The following is a 21,985-nucleotide window of genomic DNA, read 5'->3' on the forward strand; positions in this document are numbered from 1 at the left end:
TTAGCCTTCATTTCTTCAACAGGACAGCATGGATGGCAGAGAGAGTAGCAGGAATGACACGCAGGAAACAGAAACTCAACAGTGGCCCTTCTGCACATGGGTTGCACACTCAGCCCAGCGAGCTATACTGATGCCCTAAAATCACTTTGCTTCTTCTCTGAACTTCCCCAGGTAAAAACCCTGCTGTCTCAGATGTTTCAGTTGCCATTCAGTTAAGGAAGACACGCTTATCAGTTATTAGGAAGCCCACAAACAAGCATGATCATTTATTTCATGTGATAAAAAGAAAACTGTGATTTAAAACAATTTTTGGTTAGACAGCGTATTTCTTTTACTGCACCATGGTTTAAAGTCCCATATATTTGTCAACTCAACCAGTTAGTCATTACTCTCTTCTCATGTAAAACTGACAAATAGCATTTAAAACACCTCTGACACATTAGAATGTAAAGTTTGCTCAAGTTTCTTTCCATGCTTGAAAATGGCTAATTTTTCTCCTTGTGACTGTTCACATAGTAGTGCCAGAGCCCAGTAAACCAGACTGAAAGAGAAAATGTATGTTATCAAAAGTGTTTTCAAAAAGGGCCGTTTGGTTTTACAAAAAAAGATGGAGTTTAGCAAATATGGACTTCTTTTATGAGACCAGACCAGAGCACTTCCACCTCTCCAGGACTATGCCCAGCACAGTGGATGAGAGCATTTGCTGAATTAAATCTCAAAACAATACTAAAATGCTAAAATGTTGCAAAGCTATCTATTAAATAACTATTAAATAAGTCACCACAGAAAGATTTATTTTTTAAATTGCTGCTTATGCGTTAAAATGACACAATATCACCGTATAAACTCACTCTTTAAATGCTAATACTGCCCATGTTTTTAAAGTACATTATTCTGGAATTTAGATGTAAGAGAAAACAATCATAAGACTGTAAGGTTGAAATTAACTGCACTATATTATATTACTGCACTATATCAATCACTCTATATTAATAAAAACAAAAAGTGTGTAGTTCATTGCACATGGTTTCAATACTTTTGCCTCCAGTGTTTTCCCTAGTGTGACATTAGCATTACCTAATCTGAGTGGGAGACTGACGCAGGCTACGAGCAGTAACTGTTAAGTGAGTGCCAACAGCAGCAGAGCCAAAGGATTGCATTATTATTTAAATCAGTAATGATAAGTACTGATTGAAATGGAATTTATGTGTAACAGCTCAGATAATTGGCCAGGCTTTTAAAATGTGGACCACTACTTAGACCATTGTCCAGATTTCAATCACAATCCAACCAGGTGACTCTCTTTGTTTCCTTCCCCTCTCTCGTTCTGTGTGCAAAGGTAACAGACCAGATTTAAATCAAATGAACACAAAATATGGTGAAATTGGCTGGTAGCTGAGTTAGTCTTTAAAAGAATTTAAAATCTTCTCAAGCTCTCTGTTTTCATTCTACACACAGCCGCCTCAGCCTGTTTATGAGGATAAACCTTATTGGATTGTCACAAATGCTTGAAGAAGGAACATTGAAAAGGTGTGCACCATTATTCTCATTTGTATCATTCATTTTCACGATACTCAATGCAAAGAGACTCATAAGATAAAAGAGCAAAAAGGTCAGAAAGGCAGTGTGATGCAGCCGGGAGAAGGTTATAATCATAAGCTTTTAGCTCTGATACTGTGTGACTTTTATATCTGACCAGATATAAAATCTGCCTTTAGATGTAGTCAAAATTTCTACTTTCTTAAAAGCCCCATGTTCGAGCCAGTTTTTGGCGACATTTTGTATTGTAAAAGCAAATTACTATAGCACAATGTTACATGAATTAAAACTGTAACAGAAGTGATTTTGAGAGGAGAAAGAACCTCAGCTCTGTATATACTCACATATACACAGTGAGTCAGAATTAAGGTCTTCCGGTCATGAGCTTACTATTCTAACCTTTAGCCTAAGTAGTTAATTGAAAGTACCAAGGTACATGTAGTCTGTAGTGGAGTCTGGTCAGCATGTCTACTGCCTGACAACCAAGAGGATTGTCTCTGCAGTCTGGCCCAGGTAAACAACGACCCAGATTACCATCAGCTAATCAAGGCTGAAGCAATGCTGCAAAGGTGACAATGACAGACAGGACCAATGACCTGCAAAGGGTGAAGACTGACCAATCACAGGAGACAATCTAATGGCTGCCTGGTGACAGATAACAGGAGAAAGCACACACACACAAACTTTCATTCTCATTCCAGTTGATGTAATTTTTCTTGTCAGATATAAACTCAGGTTCTTTCTTTTTTTCTTTTTTTTAATGCTTGATCCATTCATGCTGATGCCTACTGTCTGTCAGTTTCCCCACATGTAGCCATAACTACAGTTTGCTCCTAATTTTTGTTGTGGATGTATTTAAATTCTGTCATTTTCTCTCTAGAGAAATAGCCACAGTGCTCCGAGTGCACTCTACATGCCAACATTATTATTGTCAACCCACATCACAAACAAAGCACAGTATTTGCAGCACATAAAATTATTTTATCCTATCTATTTTATAGAAAATTATACAATAAAGTCAACAAGCATGAACAATACGGTTCTCGTTACAATGTCATAAAGTTCTCATTGTGATACAATTTCCACGCTTTGATAAGAGAGGAAGCCCTCAAGCTGTCACTGAATGTGCCTGCTGTTATAAAGTAATATACTGATATCATATTCCCAAAGGTTTGGAAAACATACAAACACAGTTAGCCTATCATTTCTACATGATAGGGCATGTTGATTGTTGAGTTGTGATATACAAACTAAGTGCTTCCCACAAATTTGGATTCTATTTGTGGAAGATGAAGGAGCGAAAAGAGGCACACACACACTTTCATAGAGTGAGTTATTAAATAAGTCCCTTCAAAAGTTTCTGCTGTAAAAATATATTTGCCAGGTACTTTGTGACAAACAAATAAGCAATACATTAGTTCATCATCCTGTGGATAGGTTCCAATGCCAGTAACTTGAACAGCAGTTGGCATTGGTAGTCTTTGTTCTATAGCCTCTTTCAGCTTGGTGCAGCTGCACATGAACCGAATCTCCACTTGCAGCAGTTTATGGTTTGAGTACCAGCCAGCTTGGAGCAGCTCTCCAGAAAATACTAGGACTACTGTAGAGTGAGGTTTGAGATTCAATCTAGGGAAGCAGTTAAATGATACACTGAAGGCTCCCACAACAATGACCTGGCCAGCAAGCAAGCCGATCATTAAGATGGAGACAGGAAGGTCTTGGGCGTGCCAGTTAACTAGGGGTTTGTCAACTACTAAATCCACCACAGATAGCGTCTTTCATTCAAATGAGGAAAAATAACCGTTATGCACTTAGGCGCAATTAAGTGGACAACAGAAGACTGGAAAAACCTTTTACGCGTCCGATAAGTCTGGATTTATTCTGCAATTTTCAAATGTTAGAATCAGAATTTGATGTGAACAATGTGAAAGCAAGGATCAATCCTGGCTGATATCATCTACCTAGTTGCTGGCTGCTGGTGGTGGTAGTCTAACGATTTGGTTTATATATCCTGGCAAAATGTCAGGGTAAAACCCGCAAAGTGCTGCTTAATCAGCTAGCACTTGACTTTTTGCCATCCTTTATTGTAAATAGTAGCTGCATCGACATGGTGTTAATTAGTTTGGAGCCAACTCAAGCTCCAAGCTTTACTTTCAGTAAACATTTTACATAAACCAGCTGGACTCAGCAGTCCCCATACGGTAAGTTCGGAGCAAAGGAAAACACACACTTCAGCTGCACACCAAAAGTCTCTGAGTGTGGCATAGTCGTCTTCCTGTGACACATCCCACTCAGTGAAACAGTCTCTGGAACGCTGAGTGAAGGGTGCAAGGATATTGCAAAGCGTTGTGACGAGCGGCTAAAGAAGGAAGAGCACCATTTAGAGTAGTCATCCTTGGCCTTGGAGTTGGCAGGTTGACCCTCTTTCGCCACACATCTGCAATTACAACTCACCATGTCCCCAGAGTCGACTCGTAGCAGGCACCGCTGCACCCACCAATGAAGCGGAACAAAGGGACAGAGAATGCATGACTTGCCATCCATTCAGCAGGACTGAGCCGCTTGCTTCGTCTCGACTCTCCTGCTTGGCTACCCAGGCCTGACCCAAATATGACGTTCCCGAATGAAACAGGGCTTTAGCAGCAGCTGGGGAACCGACAGCTCTTTCACCAGCAAACTCCCTGCATTTATTTCCTTTCAATTTTGCTTCTTTCTTTAAATAAGCCCATATCTCCACAGCCTTTCTTACTACAACGATCTTTAGATTTTCTACCTGTGCTGTCCCCATGTCTGGCTTTGCCACATTTCTCACCTGCACTGTCAGATAGCCGGGAGCTTAAGCTGATGGTGGCATTATAATATTACCCTGAAATGTCTCAACTTATCTTAATGCCACAGCTCTTATCTCCCCTTACTTCATCTGCTAATATGCCAGCCGTTAGTGAAGCAAGCCTTCTAAATGAGATGCATCGCTTTTCTCTCATAAACTGCCTGTTCAGTCTATTGAAGTACGCGTTTCCCTTTAAACCGGATAGAAATCTTTCAACACTGAGACTGAAAGGTATACTGAATGGCTTTTCATTTCAAAAGGTTCAAACAAACACTGTGATGTGCAGTGCTGCTAGAGTCCAACAGTTTCTTCAGTATTGAACAAAATGAACGAGTGCTGTTTCAGTGCTGCAGCTCTAATTATAAAATCATTTCTTTGATGAGCTAGTAGTTCGAATGGTCTTAAAAGCAACAACTCATAACGATTCTCTTGTGTTGCAGTTACCACCAATAATGAGAACATATTGATGGAATTTGTTAGGCAATTTAAAGATCCTCATCTCTCTTTGTCCTCATTTTCTGTCGTATAAAACCATGTAATTTTAATGATAATTATCCTTACTCGGAAAAACAATTTACAATTTTCCAATTATTGTTAGTTTTAACAAAATTGTCATTAGGAAATAGGAATACATTTACTCTTAATTCGAGGCGATTCATTGGGGGGTTAAACACTGAATGACTGCACTAGCAGGCTGGTGGAAAGCCGAAAGCAAACTTGTCAGTGATGGTTCACACATTTAGTCCCGAAAATAGAAGAGTGTCAGTCAACAAATCCCTTACATATTTTTCCCATGCGAGACATCAGACTCTGTATCCACCAGCTGATGCTCTGACCTCAAGTAAGAGCAGGGTGAAGGTTAAAGATTGTTGCTAATGTAGACTTGCTGTAACGATGTCACCTCTGACAGTATGATTGCCTCAATATTAATCTAGCTACGTCTCATCATTTTACTCAAGTCAATTTATTAGAGCAGAAAAAACTAACAATTCATCTCCCTTTACTAGCAAAATTAATAATATCATGCCCATTTTATTTATTAAATGATTTTTCGCAGTTCCTCGGGTAAGCTTGGATTTGTTGGTGTTTAATAATTTGCTGTTAAACATGTCTTGTCCTCTTTAAATGGCTGTGTAATATATTTAGCATTGAGGCAATTCATTTAGAGCTGGCTACCTCACCTGCCTCGCTGAGCCTTCAGAAAGACTAATCCCAGATTTGTGGATCCATTTCAAGTGTAACAACACGTAGTTAAAGGCTATTTTGATATCTATTCACAGGGCTAGAGCTGCAGGCAGGGAATTAAAGTGCTTTACAATATTACTTTTTTGTTCTCATTATGCACTGTGATCTTTTCTTACAAAGCTGGGGCAGCAGCAGCTTAAATGGAAGACATCCTGTTGTGCGACAAGAGCATTAGCAGTCTGTATACTCTACCTACTAGACATGTTTAAGATAGGAAGAAAAAGCATGTTTCTTTCATTGATCCTATCAACCTATCAGAATACTAAATACCACAACAAACACATGGTAAAGATATGTTCCTTTGGCATTAGGAGAAAAATCTTAGGTAACAGAAAACATAATTTATTGATTACATTAAATTGTTAATTTATTCCATATTCAAAAAAAAAAAAGTCAGACCAAGAATGTCTTGATGTTTATAATAATATTGCTATACGTGGCAAGCATTGTTGTCTATGTAATTACATTGATGCAACCCTGAAAATGTTAAATCCTGAAAAACTTTAATCTTGGGAATCCTGAGATACACCTGTTCAGCTTTTCATCAACACAAATATCTAATCAGCCAATCAAATGACAGCAACACAGTGCATTTAGACATTAAGGCATGGGGAGGATGACAGGTGACCTATCTGTGGGATGCTATCTTGACAGCACACACCAAAATCTCTGAGGAATGTTTCCAGCATTAACATTAAGGTAGTTCTGAAAGCAAAAGCTGATTCAGCCTGGTCCTAGCAACATTTGCCAAACAAACTATACAGTGAACGTATATTACCCCACTCACAAGCTCCATTTTTAAGCAGCTTTAATATGCTTCTGTTCTCAACCAACCATCTGTTGTGAAATTTCAGGAAATTCATCTACATTGTCCTGGTTCCAAATGTAAAGTATCAAAAATTGAGACTGGCATCAACCTCTGCCGACTGCACCAAGTATACATGGAATAAGAGTAAGTCTGTGTAACCCATGACGAAATATCTGAAACAAGGAGATCTGTGTGGCCGAGTGTACATTTTCACCTGTGATAGCCTCTTTAGCACTGTGCTGCACACAGTGACACATCGCCTGTGGCAATCAGCTGCCATTATGCTACAGGCGACTAAGGCTGTCCCTGTTTGTGTCCTCAAGCATCCCAGCACTAACAACCATCACTGTCAGTGCAATGACACAACTGTGTGTGACAGCACAAAACCACAGCAGAAGAACCATACACATCACTTTCTGTCATCCAGATGCTCCAAGAGTATGACTGGGCCTGGGAATCATGCAGTGATGCTAAATTACACAGCAGTTTATTTATAGCCTGGCAGTTTAGTAAGATTGTTAAAAATGAACCAGATTTTGCAAACAAAAATGTATCTTTCTGTTACATTAAGGATTTGTGAAACATACAGATCAGTTGAATAGATGGTTAGATAATGAGATGATAATAAATCCACACACAGTCGTATCAGATCTTGTTTAGTAACAGATGGAAGCTATGAAAAGTTTAAAATACTGGAGGACATGAAAGTGTTCCTCACATGTTTGCATCATGGGCCTCAGGGCAGTAGTTCTACAAAATAATGAAAAAGGCAGCAACGTGACCCTGTTTCCTCCACATATGTGTTACAGAGGCCTCGATAAACATGATGCAGTTGCCCCAAATCTGTGTTTTTATAATATTTTAAACACTCTACACACAGTAATTAATTATAAACTGAATATTGCACATATATCAGCTAATGTTGTACATATTTTAGCCTGTCTGCAGACAAAAACACAAAAATTCTTAGCAGATGATAAATCCTTAAAATGTAAGGAGGAAGGTGACCAACATATGTAACACAAGGACTGCTAAGAAATATTTTAAGTGCTTTAATCAGATCATTATGGCTTATAATATGTTTATGAAGGATCTTTAAAGTAGACTCAATCTGCTATTTTTCCCTGAATACATGATTCATTAGCTTTTTAGGGTTCTCCAAAATATTATGCAGTAGGGTTAATTTCATTAATATTGCAAAAAATATTGATATTAATATCAATAATCAGATGCCAAATAATATTTGCGTTAAAATCTGCAATCCCTCTTAAAAGATTTGCCCCCACGTTAAAATGACCAGAGATTTGACACTTGAAATCCCAGTAGGATGTGCCAAAAACGCCTTACCCAGGAGGTGTCCAGGAAGCAACCTAGTCAGACACCAAACCATCTCAGGTGGCTCCTTTTGCTGAGGAGAAGAAGCTGTACTCTGAGCCCCTCCAGAATGAGCTTTTATGTGCAATCTACTCTTTTGGTCACTATCCAGAGCTTGTAGCCATAGGTGAGGGTAAGAACTTATGTTGACAAGTACCACAGAAGACCAGTACAGCATCCGCATCATTGAGGACATTGCGCCAATCCTTTTGTCAATCTCCCACTCTATGCTCACCTCTTGTGAGCAAGAGTTTAAGACATATCCCCCCCCCCCCCAAGCATTCCCCACAGATTGCTCCAAGGTACGCAGTCGAATAGCATCTCCAAGTCCACAAAACACTCAATGCCAATTTCCATAAAACCAAACAGAAGAACAAATTTTCCCATTCAGTCTGTGCTCAAATCACCATTATTCATAATTCTCTGTCGGCAGATAAAAGATTTATAAGGGATTTGTTATTCCTTTCTTGCCTTTGTAAAACAGAAATAAAATATTTTGGGGGGAATATTTTTTTTGCAATAAAGTGTACTTTTTTTTATTTTATTCCTGGAATAAACGGTCTCTTTCCTCTATGGTCTCCATGCCTATGTTGTGCTTACAGATACACAGCAGGTAGCAGCAGCTGGTTTCTTATTCAATTCAGTTCAATTTTATTTATATAGCGCCAAATCACAACAACAGTCGCCTCAAGGCGCTTTGTATTGTACAGTAGATCCTACAATAATATATAAATTATTATTAAGATTCTTATTACACATATGCTTAACAGTAGTATAACAATAGTAACAAAATTACCAATAACAAAAGTAATAATGATTAAAGAATTCTAACTCAAATATGTCTGAAGAATTTCATTTGTCTTTGTGACCGCAAAAGTAAACTTTCTTAAAAGCCCCGGTAATGTTAGCATACCATCCAACCATTCACCCACACCACCCCCTGTGATTAAGGGCCCTCTTACCTCACACCAAGTCTCTCTCCCTACTGTTGGATAGACTCTGTCTGAACTACAGCTGGTAACAGAAGTTCATGTTCTTGCGCTTGAGATCTGCTACAAGCTCTAAGTAGAACATACAGGAGGTGGAGAGCTGGTTCTGCTACACAGAGCAGAACATGGACTACCATTTGTTGGTGTATTACCATCTTCATCTCACAGCAAGAGGGGCCTGGGTTCCAATCCAGCAGCCAGATGGGGTCTTTCTGTGTGGAATTTGCACTGTCTCCTTGTGTCTGCTTGGGTTAGTTTTTTTGTAATTTTGTATTTTTCCCCAGAAAACAGTTCAGTTTCCCCAAGTTTAACATTGTATTTGTCAACAGGAGGTCGGCAGATCTTTTAAAAAGCTGACTAATGAACATTACCACTTAACTTTATGACAATTTAACAGAGCAACAATCACTGCCTGTCCAGTAAGTTCTTTATTCTGTGGATGAACTTGGGTTTCCCTGTTTTGGACTACAGCTGCAGATGGCAGTCCTTGTTCTACTCTAGCACCAGCTCGCCACGTATGTTCTACTTGGAGCTTGAAGCAGATCTCAAAGGCAGAACAAGAACTTCTGTTACCAGCTGTAGTTCAAACAGAGCAATTAGAGCCTGTCCAACAGTAGGGAGAGAGACTTGATATAAATGAATGATACTGAGTACAACCTGACCAACCTGTCCCCAGGGAAACACTAGATAGTTAAGACCAGATCTAGCTGGTTACCAGCAACTGAACTTAGACAATAAAACAGAGACTACTAAATCAAACATGTGAAAAACTTTGAATATAAAAAGCAGCTGTTTGTGAAAATGTGTCGTATCTACTGGACCTGCCAGTACCATCAACAAGCTATCCTGAAACTGAGATCTGTACAGCAAAATTTAAGTACGGGTTGCATACATAGTTTATACTGGTTTCAGTCTAAACTTTTTCGGGGTGGCTGTAGCTCATGAGGTAGAGCAGGTCATCTACTGATTGGAAGGTTGGTGGTTCGATCCCTGGCTCCTCCAGTCTGCGTGTCAAGTATCCTTGGGCAAGATATTAACCCCAAGTTGCTCTCCGATGCATCCATCGGAGTGTGAATGTACTTAGAAAGCACTATGTATAGAGACAGTGCTTGTGAGAATGGGTGTGATTGGGTGAATGTGGCATGTTGTGTAGAGCGCTTTGAGTACTCCGGGAGAGTAGAATTAAGTATAGTATATAGGTTCTATATAAGAATCCATCCATTCACTTTTTACCTTTATGCACAGTGCTTCCACTGTGTCACCAGGTACACCCTACTCAGCAAGACATGTACACAGTAAAGATTTGAAATACTTGTTGAAATTGGTCTGGCAAGTAAGCCTAATTTTTTTCACTGGATCTTTGTGTCTCATAACAAAACTTGCAAAATAGGATACCAGCCCATCATGTGGGCACATATTGTTCTGGAAGTCATCTGTTTATCCGCTGACTTGTATTATGAATAGAGAACTGATTCAGATCTGCCAAACATCGTGATTGTAAATTTAAGCCCCTTTGAGCGAATCATCACAGCATCTAATAGTAATCTCCACAGATGTGCCTTCTGCTGAGAAAATCTCTAATTAGGAAAATGTTTAACTGGCTGGAAAAATGCTGAAAAAAAATAACCACTCATGACTTAGTTTCCCATATTTCCTTCTTTACTGTGATCCTCCCAGTCACCCTCCTCAACAGAGACGATGGGGTCAGTAGCAGATACACTCAGTATCTTGCTCAAGGACACTTCAGCAAAACAGATGCTGGCTGTCAAGGGGCTCAAGCCACGACCTTCCAAATGAAGGACGCTCTCTTTAATCACTTTAGCGCTAGACTGTTATCTGACAAGGCCTTTGGCATCACCCAGTTATTCTCATGTGCTATGAATGACCTTTGGGCATGTGCAATTCAATATCCAACACTAGCTTTTTGGTTGAGTCAAATTAAACCCTGAAGAGTGGACAGCCTCAGCTGTATTCAAGGTCAAACATCAGAACTAATCTAAACCCTGCCAACCTCTCTCTCATCTGCATATGTCATCTTTTTCCCTTCATTTTTTAATGTATCAAACAACCTCCGAAAGGCACACAGATTCCAAATATTACTTTTGTAAAGCCACATATATTGGAGAGTAATGAGGATGTAGTGCCATAATCAATTTTACAAGCAAATCAGTGTTTCGTCAGCAAATTCTCAGTATTTGTAAACCTAGTAAAACATTCAGCTAAAAACACAGAATGCCAAAGGGTCAGTGTCTGCAGTCTAATCCCACCGCAATAATCTGTTATTCCTATCATTTCACTTTTTTTCATAAGCTATAATAATGTTAATCAGCTTCTGCAAAAAATTCAAGGCAAGAAATAATGTTCACATTAGTAGAACTCTCTTAATGTGACCAATAATAACTAGCTGCCTTGGTTTTTTAAAACGGAATATTTGCTGCTATGGTAAGAGAAAGTTTATCAGCAGGATCAATTCTTCTGTCATCAGAAACCATGTCTGAATAAACAATTATTCAAAAAGAATAAATACCCATCTTCTATCAGTCTAGTTCATTATACACAGCAACAATCATGGGGAGACTGCTGATGTCCAGTTGACTATAATCAACACCCTCTGCAATAAGGATAAGATACAGTAAGTCATTGCTGAAAAGGCTGGGTGGCCACAGAGTGCTGTATGCAAGCATATAAATGGAGAGCTGAGTGAAAGAGAGAAGTGTGATAGGAAAAGGCGAACAAGCAATACGGATGAGATGGACATGAGATGATTGTCAAGGTGATTCAAGATTTTGAGAATGCTTCACAAAGAGTGGATACTGGTGTCAGTGTATCAAGAGATACTACACATGGATGTCTTCAGGAAAAGAGCGGCAACCATCGGACTCCTAATATCAAGAAACTCCTGAAGAAGAGACATCATGAGTGTCTTACCTGGACTAAGGAGAAAAAGAATAAGACCACTGCTCAGTGGTCCAGAGTCCTGTTTTCAGATGAAAGTAAATGTTTTGCATTTCATTTGGAAATCAAAGTCCCGGAGCCTGGAGGAAGAATGGAGAGGCACATAATCCAAGGTGTTTGAAACCCAGAGTGAAATGTCTGCAGTCTTTAGAATGTCATTTCATCTGCTGGTGTTGCAGGTGGTGGTCCACTGTATTTTATCAAGTCCAAAATCAATACAGCAGTTTACCAGGAGATATTATGTTGACAAGCAATATGGAGATCCTGTGTTCCTTTTCCATCAGCACCTGTCCACAGTGCCAAACTACTACCAGATGGTTTACTCACCATATTACTACTGTACTTGACTGGTCAGCCAACTTGCCTGACCTGAACCCCAAAGACAATAGCCCATTCTCTACGGGGTATTGTCTCTAGAGGAAGATGAAAAACACTGGAGCCAAAAATACAGAGAACCTGAAGACTGTAATCAAAGCTCAAAAATCTCAGCAGTGCCAATGATGCATTGATGTAGTAATTCATTGTAAAGGAGCCCCAACAAAGTAGTGAGTGTACAAATTAGCATTAGATATATACAAATCAAATGGAGAGGGATCTAAATCAGCCACTCAAGTAATCCGTGGTGAGGCAACCATAAGAAAGCTTGTAACAGTAAACATAATGGGACACTTAAATAACCCTCACCAAGGTAAACATATAATTTAAAGAAGATTAAAAAAAAAGCAAAGTTGCTAAAGTTGAAGCTATTCGGAGTTCAGAGTGAGCCACTAGCCAGCAGCTACAATATGAGCAAAGAATCAAAGCAGTTAGACAAATGAGGAGATAAGTGAAAAACAGAAGAAGGTTGCTATCCTGTTATCTGCTGAAACAAATGTAAGTAAATCACATTCGTTCTGTTATACCAATCTTCTGTGCTTGATTTTGGTTGGTAAACTAAAATGCATCAGATAAAGGTGGGTGTACGTCAACAAATTTTCAGTTAATTATTTGTACCAGTATGAGAGCACAATTTTCAGTTGTTTTTTTTATACACCTTTCCCTCAGAGTTTTAGTGTGTCCATTTTATTTCTGTAAACGAATGTGTTTTTATATCTAGTTTTAGTTTTTAGTTTAGATTTCGTTAACTATAAAAACCTTGGTGTTACTGTAAATCCCAGCAAATCTTGTAGCGCTCAAGAATGAGAGAGAACACTAACATCTTCTGAGTAAATCCTAGTTATTCCAACCTTTTACTTTCATTTAGCTACTTAATTGAGATTTCTCATCATTTAACTTTAAACAAACTCTGCGATATTAAGATTTCTTCCAAAGAACATGAAAGAAAGAAAAAACCTCAGAAATGCAGCTCACGATGTGCTTCCTTGTCTTTGTCCTTGGTTAGAAATCTTTTGAAGTCTTCCTCTTCAGTTTCTTTCATGTCTACCTGTCCCTCACTGAACACTAAAGTCGCTTCATGCCTCTTTGCTGGAGAAAAAAAACCCACCCTGGGTTCCCTTCGAATGAGTGTTAAATAACAAACATTAGGTAAGACCATATACCCTGAGCTGCATAAATCTACATAACCCCACAGTACTTTTCATGATCATGATGATGCAGTAAGATACACAAGCCAGCGAGGTGAAGCAAATCACACAGGCCATGATCACTGGTGATGGGTTTCCCTGGCAACTGTTAGGTTCTTTGAAAAACGTCCTCTGTGGTCTGAATTCCACCTAAACATGGTTTCTTGAGAAAAGGAAACACTAATGAGGAAATACTTTCCAACAGGGATCTGCTGCACGATAATGGCTGGCACTGGCTTCCCAGCTGCGCTCACCCACAGGCATGAAATGGTACATTTCAAAACCGCAGATGCAACTTAATGCACAGCTATTCTCAAGCGATGGCTGACTTACACCAGGATTAATTAGCAGACATGAAAACCTAAATAGATGCAACTAAATGCAACTATTATGTCATATTTACATTCTTACTAATTCGGGAAGGGGAATTGATTGAATGCTTTCTGATACTGTTGATATCAATATTGTCAACCTACATTCATGTTTTCTACTGAAATGCTTTTGAGCAAAGCATGTCAGTGCTACTTAATCATTCCCCTGACAGGCAAACTGGATGAGAGTAAAAGAAAAAAGAAAAAGGCAAAGTTTCTAAATAAGCTTGCAATATTAGGATGAGTGCGGGCACTATGAGAACATTATCTGAAATCTACTAGTGTATTGGCTCATATTTTGAAAGTTCAGACGCTGCCTAGAAGAAAGCACAGTCCTTTCCTTTTCCTTGCGATTTCCCTACCAGCTGGCTCGTAAACCAGTTTGCTGCATTGGTCTTGAGATCATTCACCTTTGCTTTAACAAACACAGATGATTCAGTGTCCTGCTCAAGCACCCTTGTGCATTTGAGGGAGTAGGGCTCAAACCTCTAACACTGCAAACTTTTCAATTCACAACAGCGATACTACTACTTCCCCTGCATCTGGTGTCAGAGTTTACACAGGACCCTGGACTTTTTTGGAAAGTATCCATTCACTTTTGATGAAAAAAAGTCAACATCCTAATGAGAAGAATTCATCACAAAGCCAGAACTGCTGTGAAATTGCCGTGTAAAAAGGGTTTGTGATCCTATACATCAGCTTGAGTATTGGATTGTAGCATCTGTGTGTCTGTGAGAGTGTGGGTAAGTGTGAGGGAGGCGTCAACAGCTCCTGGAGGCTTCCACACTGCAGCTGTTGGAGACAAAAAAGTTAGAGAATATGTCGCTGTTTGTTCGATTTGTGTGGGTGCTGATGAAAGACATTTGTTGCTTCTTTTCTAATCAAACCTCCTACGAGCTTGGAGCCGCTTGCCGCACATACAGCGTGATGAACACATCAGCTGACTAAATTGAGCATTCATGAGATTATAAAGACATTGCTCAATGTAATGTGCTATGCACTGATAGTAGGAGATGTGATGATGGAGCGTCGCTAATTACTCATCAACATAATGTTCTTCTCAGACTTGTTTATAGGGTTAGCCTAACTGGCTGTTGACTGTATTGGATAAAAATCCACAAGGGTCGAACAAGTCTCTGGGCTACAGCACATGTATGAAACCTTTGATATTGGAGCTATAATTTAAAAAAGGAAAACAGTTTCATTAACTGACATTAACATGAAACACAAGTACTCTGCTGTCTATTCAAAAATCTGAAAATATGACGATAATTGTGTTTTCTGTGCTACGCAAAGCAATGTTCAGGTAGATGTAGTGGATAAATGAGAAAAGTAAGACCTATATTCCCAAATGCCTGCATGTTAATGTAAAGCAGGGGTGGGGAACTCCAGGCCTCAAGGGCCAGTATCCTGCAGGTTTTAGCCTGGGTCAACACAACTAATCCAATGATTTGTTCATTACCAGGTCTCTGGAGAACTTCAAGACATGTTGAGGAGGTAATTTAGCCGTTTAACTCAGCTGTGTTGGATCAAGGACACATCTAAAAACTGCAGGACACCAGCCCTTGAGGCCTGGAGTTCCCCACCCCTGATTTAAAGGATGGTATGCTATCCTTTTCTGTAGCTCAACCTTCTCCTTTTTCCATCAACAAAGGTACTGCGCCAACTACACATTACTCCTGCAGTGCTCATCCATGGAAACCAATGCCATGAAGCTCATGACACATAGTTTTGGTGCTAATGTTATTGCCAGAGGAGGTTTGGAACTCTGCATTTATTCAGTCAGCAGAACATTGTTGACTTTTACAATTTGCACTGTGCACCTCAGCACTCGGTGACCCTGTTCTGTAACTTTTTATGGTGTGTCGTGGTCTAGAATAAAGGGCTATTCTATTCTTTTCTAGATAGGAAGAAATATTATGAACTGACTTGCTGCACTGGTGGCTTTCTATTACAGTACATCACTCAAATTCAGTAAGGCCATTCTTTTACAATTGTCTTTAAAGGCAGACTACATGGAAAGGTGCTTGATTTTATAGACCTGAATTCAAAGGTTAAAGGTGTGGCCCGATACTTTCGCCCATATAGTGCTTGTCAATCAACTGTAAATAAATTACAAAAAATATTAAAAATGACTCATTCTCTGCTAATGCTCTGAGTATGGTTTTGCTTTAAATTATGGGTTTGAGAAACCTTTGAAACAAACACCTGGTCCAGATGTTGGGGAAGGAATGAGTGGCTGACGCTGCTCGTCTGTATTGGGATATGAATAGCAAGATTTGTCATGGTCCAAATATATCCACAAAAATAAATACATAAATAAAGTCACATCCACAGAACTAGTGTGTGTGTTTGTGTGTATATATAGCAAGATGTTCATTTGCACATTTTCTAATATCTACATTTTCTAACAGAAAATAGAAAATTAATAAAACATTTGTTGTAGCCATCATCATCTCAAACAAATGTCCAACAAATGAATGGTAGTTAGTAGTGGGATCACTCCAAAAGAGAAGATGTTGTTTTGTTTGGGAGTGAACTGTCCCTTTAAATCAGATGTGATTAGGAAACAGATGAACAGAATTTAAGAGCCTTTTTTGCTACAGGATTCAGTGATTCATTCTTTAAAAGCCTGCTGTAACAACGTTAACACTGTATCTTATCACAGGCTGAAGAGAAACGACACCCAGGTCGACCCAGCCTAAACAGTGCTCCACTCTGACATCTGCGCCACTTCAAGTCACAAACCACTGGAGTGGAAACCGAGTGCAGATCTTTCTTCTGGCTCATCTTATAGATTTTAACATAACTCCAAGTTATGTAATGGCACAGCGCAAGAGATGTAGTTGACAAGCCGTGAAAGGCCAATGGTTTCCTGCAAACCAGCTTGAAGCCTTATAATCAAAGCAGCCCTGACAGAATTGGATTTAGATATGCAAACATGCACAGGTTCTATTAATAACCAATGACCTTTACTTGCAAAATTTCCTTTCATGACCCCCCCCCCCCCAAAAAAAAAAGAAAAAAGAAAAACCTCTGCGTGAAATTTCTAGTCAAAGAAATTAAACATACATGTCTCTGAACTGTCGTTTATTATCCTATCCCACTGTTTCCACTTGACTTCTACCCTCTTCCTTGGATTATTTAGTGTGTGCACCCATGAATGAACTAACAGCTTCACTGCGCAGTGGTCTGTCTGCTCCATAGGATTATGCCATGAGCCCCCAACTGCCGGTGACAAACTGAAAACGCCAACAGCATATGGCGCAGGGGTTTATGGGATTACTCAATTAACAAGGTGACTCAGAGAGATACTAATCTGCAAAATGTTTCTTCGACTGTAATGCATGCAGTGGAGTAGAGTCTTTTGAGCACACAATACCCAATTAAACACACACAGAGACACCTCCGTGTGTGGGGGTGTGGTTAAGCAGCCAGGTATAATTGTATTAAATGTAAAGCCATGCGCGTTCAAGCTCTTCGGGTGCTCATACCAACAAACTACCCAACGACGTTCATTCACAGAGGCAAAAACAACGTGCACTGCTGCTGTCAGCGGGAGGCTCATTAATTGTAATTATCCTGACACAAAGTGCGCCGCAGGCAGAAACACCACTTTCAAGTGCGTGCTGTGAGCGCTGAACGGGGCGCATGACGCACAACTGGACCAATCCGCAAGTGGACACCTTTTTCACGCAGTGAGACCGAAGAAGCGCTATAAAATTCAAAGTTTTGATTCATAACCCAATATCCACAAAACTAGAATAAATATTTATGTGCCTAATTCATAAAAACGTTTAAAAAAGTCCATTTGTAATCCAGTATAATAACCTGCAGTTTCTCTCTTGTTCGTGTCCCTGTTTGCGTCCCACAAGACAACCAAGCGGGAACAACACTCATAGATTCTCATAACTTATTCCCCCATGACTTCCATATACATTTCAGACACGTTGCCCAGGGATCGGTCTGCATTTGTTGTGCTGTAGCCACCGTGAGCTCGATTGGGGATGCTTACCGTGTGGAAAAGCGTTGGGTTGCACCGCATACAGGAAAGCATGGACCATGTGGAACAGAATCCCTATCGGTCCAGGTTCGTAATGGGCCAGCGTCTCGTAAACTCCCGCTGGCACATAGCCGAAATTCAACTTTCCTGGGGGTGGGAGTCTCCGCGGCTCCGTCTCTTGCTGGAGTTCGCCGGATGCCAGCCACAGCAACAGCAGGAGGAGGGTTCCCGGCTTCCACATCGTGTCCAAACGAAACACCGACCTGTCGTGAAACTGGAACTAAATTCTCAGTGATCGAGAAACTGGACGGCGACTGCCCGGAATCTTGATTATTATCGGAGTGGGGGGAAAGAGAGAATAAAGATAAAAGTGTTCCGCAGCTTTTTAAGTCCTGCTTCCCACCGAGCGACTTGTTCCGAGCATCGTTCCCCGCGGTCTGGAGCTCTTAGACGGACGCAAATCGGACGATCTTCTCCCACGTCCCCTGTGTTCGATGCGTTTGGATGAGCGCGCCTGTCGCTTCCACTCCGGCATCTGTGCAGCACGGGGATGCGCTGCGTCACGGGAGCGGGCGATGGTGCGCGCCGCCGTTTACACAGGGAGGACGGGTCCAGAGGGAGGTGCTCCTCCTGCCGGGGAGAGGAAGTAGAATCTTAAAGATCTAACCTACTAACATTTTGATTGGAGAGATTAGTTTGGGGCAGAACAAGTTAAAACCACCTTTAGACAGTTTACATATATTGAAGTGCCGTTTTGAGGCACTTTTCCCTCGGGTCTGCTGGAAATCATTAGATTTTATATTAGAAAATCATGCTTATCCAGCAATATTTGACTTTAGTATCACTTAAACATGTTTACAATTAATTCCTCACCTTTTGATAGCATTGCATTGTTTATAAGATCCATCTACACAATCCACATTAAGCGTTATTTTTAAAAATGCTGAGATGTGAGCTTGAAATAAGACAATGAATGGGCTTTTTTTCACAACAGGAATTCTAGTTGTGATAATAATGACATCTTATCTGTAATAAATATGCAGTGTTACTGACACAAATAGGCTTGCAGAGTAATTAGATTTTTTTTTCCTTTCTTTTTTTCTGATTTTCAGTTTGTATTGTGATTCTTGGTTAAATATTGAGAGGCATAGAAGACTCGGTCACACCAAAAACAAACAAACACTGATGTTTGCAGTAGCCCTGAAAAAAATCAATCAAAGAAAGCTGATTAATTTTCAAATAAATACTTTAAACAGTTACAACTTTCATTTTCTTATATGACATTTGCAGCTAGCTTTCACCCACTGGTTAGTTTTAAGAACTAAAAACAATTTTTTTAGGGGGACACTATTGTGGCTGTGGGTTAAAATACACTGCTCGTAACCCTTCAAGTTGAAACATGCCAAGTTGGGAGGAAAAGTGATGTCTAATGCCAACTTTATGGTTAATGCACTAGGACACCTTGTTCCCTATAGGACAGTAGATTTGTTAAAAGCAGATTATTTTATTCCCCGGAAATGAGAATGACCGATTACATGTACATTTTCAGACCAGATATGGTAATTAAGCAGTATAAAGTCCATGTCGAATGTAATATGTGGTGCTCCAGTGGGTCAGGCAGAAGGCTTTTATCTGGGAGAGTGGGGTTGGGGTCCTGTGCGAAACCAAAAGCAGCACTGAATTACATTTGCCAAGTATCAAACACCTGAGTATCCATGCACTGAAGAAAAAAGAGGAAAAGGGCTTTCTTTCTCTTTCACCTTTTCTGCTCACTGCAGCTTTAAATTGTCAGTTGTGGGGGAATATTATCATTATATCCACCACAGAAGTATAATTACTCTTATTTAAGTTAGAATCAAAGTTAATAAGCTGATTACAGCCTTAGATGTTCACGTGGGGCCATTCTGGCTGTTCCCAGGCTGAGGTTTAAATCTGAAGGTTGTTGTGTTTTCGCCATCTTAGATTCTGACTCCGGAACAACCTTCCTGAGGAGATGAGGTTTATGGAATGACTGACTTCCTTTAAATATCTTTTGAAAGCAGAGTTTTACTTACTTGCCTTTTTTCATTTCAGAAATTAGAAATGTAATTGTTATGCCCTTCAACATGTTCTTTAAATGTGAACAATACAATATCTTACATAATTTTTAATGTAAAAATGTTTTCTTGTATCAGCTATTCCCTAGTCAACTTTCTCTTCTTCCCTTCCCTCTTTCTCTGACCTTTGACCTTTTCCCCCAGAGGGCAGACAGAGGATACCTGCGTGCAGCTCATAGGATTGATTTCATTGGCAGAGAAGCAAACAGGTGGGTTTTGCTTCTGTCTCTTTACACAGTAACATCCTTGTCCTCTTTCTGGAGTGCATGGGGCCCCAGCTCCTGGTGACAGAGGGGCCTCCTGTTTGGAAACCTTTGATCACTGATTGTGAGCACATTTCTTCAGTGACAACACACACTCATTAGACCTGCAGAGGAGCAGATGAGACTTTCAGTTTTGCAGACACATGATATGCTTGACTGAGGCAGTAGAATTAATTAGTAGATTCATTAAGAACAGTTTTTAGTGTATCTACAACTAAATGATCTCATTAAAAATATAAATGCAAGATTAAATTCTGTCCTCCTTTTTCATACTGCTCTAGAAAGACGATAAATTTGACACTTGCTGCATCATGACTACAGATAATTTTTCTCTTCTTTCAGCTGCTGATAGTCTTCCCTATATTGGTTTTAATAATTTTATCAAGTAAGATGTTTCAAAAATTGGAACGTAAATGACCACCATATCTTGCGTATGGATGTGGACTTTGTCCAAGTATCACTATCATTCCCGTCAACCTTTCTCAAGACAAATTCCTGTCAGATCTGACAGAGCTGAAGCTCGTCTCAGTTCTCAGCAGTGTAAGGAGCTTAGCCCTCTAAGAATGTCTGTTGCAGATTTACTCTGCCTGTCCTTCACTTCTGAACAGGTACTCAGGTACTGTGCAGCCCAGTATCAGGTCAGGCAGGGTTCATGGATAAAGCTTACAGGAAGTTTGACGGGGGGAAAAAAGAAGCACCTTGATGCTTCCTGTCATCAACAAAAAAAAAGGAAATCCTAATCTGACTTTGTACTCTGAAAGCTAAAGCCACTGATGAGTGGTTCTTTAAATGGCTAAATTAAAAACATTCACTCAGTGACATCAGTTTATTTTCTCCCTATACTTCTGGAAGCACTGTAGGCCTGCATCTTTCTGGAGCCTGCATCCTTATCACACCACTGGTATCCGTCAGCAAAAAGTTTGCTCAACTGTCGTGCAAGCAAAGCAGTTTCTATGATTTCATTCATAGAGCTGTAAGAACCTTTTACCAATGAAGTTCAGTCTTGACCTTACAAAATCCCAACTCAAGATCCAGTTCCCAATGTTCATCCAGAGTTCGAGTGTATCACAGAGAGCGAGTGATACATGTCAGGATCATCTGAAATGATGGATCATTAGATAACAAGCATTATCATATAATTTAATACAAAACGTTTGGTAAGATGCTGCATTTGGGTAAGTAAAATAAGCTTGCGCATACTCACAGTGAACTTTAAAACATAGTTTCAGACTTGAAGTTTGAATAATTCTGATTCTCAGTGATGAACTTGAGTTAAACAGCAAATAATTTGAGGTTCGAAAGTGAACCTTTTCCAAATACATTCGACGTTGAAATCATAAATATGAGAATACCCTCAAAAACACAACCCAGAATGCTTTAGCTCTGCATGTAGCTACAATAAAACAGCACACTTAAGAAATCAACTTTATTACTCCAAATGGGCAAGTTCATACAATATCAAGGTAGGAATTAAATATGGAATCAAACTGAGGAAACAAAGCAGGCAGTGTACTGGACCATCGCAGCTTGCATAAGAGCACTTCTACAGTGCTTCTATATCCATTAACCCAGTTAAGCTCAGGTGTGCTCAGCTGGGCCCAGTTGAGGTTCGGTCAGATCTCCACTGCACACCTGGAACATCAGCACCAACTCGGTGTACAGTGAAGACTGAACCAGCTCCATCAGGCAGCTCCAAAAATAGATCGTCCTTATAACAATAAAGAAACGTTTCTCCAAAATACAATCAAACAGATGCTGATACATGTAAACACTATATACACCTTCTGTTTAAAAAAACAAAAAACAAGCTTTCTTTGCCAAAATAACATTAAATATATCACTGTTAAGTATTTTACAACCAAAAAAGTACTTGTTTTTACATCCCCAAATAAAAGAAGCGATGGGCAGAGTGCGTCAAAAAAGTGGAACGTGAACACAAGTGACCTGAGT

The 21,985-nt window shown here is 39.8% G+C and overlaps 1 protein-coding gene across 12 annotated transcripts in view; it reads right to left on the reverse strand.

Moving 5' to 3' along the window:
- The window catches only part of prom1a (prominin 1a), an 84,000-nt gene extending 65,740 nt beyond the window's left edge, over positions 1–18,260 (reverse strand). For 6 of the 12 annotated variants that reach the window (XM_084954437.1, XM_084954433.1, XM_084954451.1 and 3 more), the window contains exon 1: positions 17,689–18,260. In XM_084954437.1, coding sequence (XP_084810563.1) covers positions 17,689–17,917 — 229 coding nt within the window. In that variant the 5' untranslated portion in view covers positions 17,918–18,260. The remainder of the gene's footprint in view (positions 1–17,688) is intronic. The other 6 variants (XM_084954450.1, XM_084954447.1, XM_084954454.1 and 3 more) reach the window with 2 other exon arrangements.
- Positions 18,261–21,985: the final 3,725 nt, after the last annotated feature.

This window comes from Perissodus microlepis, chromosome 2 (genome assembly GCF_051167445.1).
Source record: "Perissodus microlepis isolate ML-2025 ecotype Zambia chromosome 2, ASM5116744v1, whole genome shotgun sequence".
Lineage (NCBI taxonomy): Eukaryota > Metazoa > Chordata > Actinopteri > Cichliformes > Cichlidae > Perissodus > Perissodus microlepis.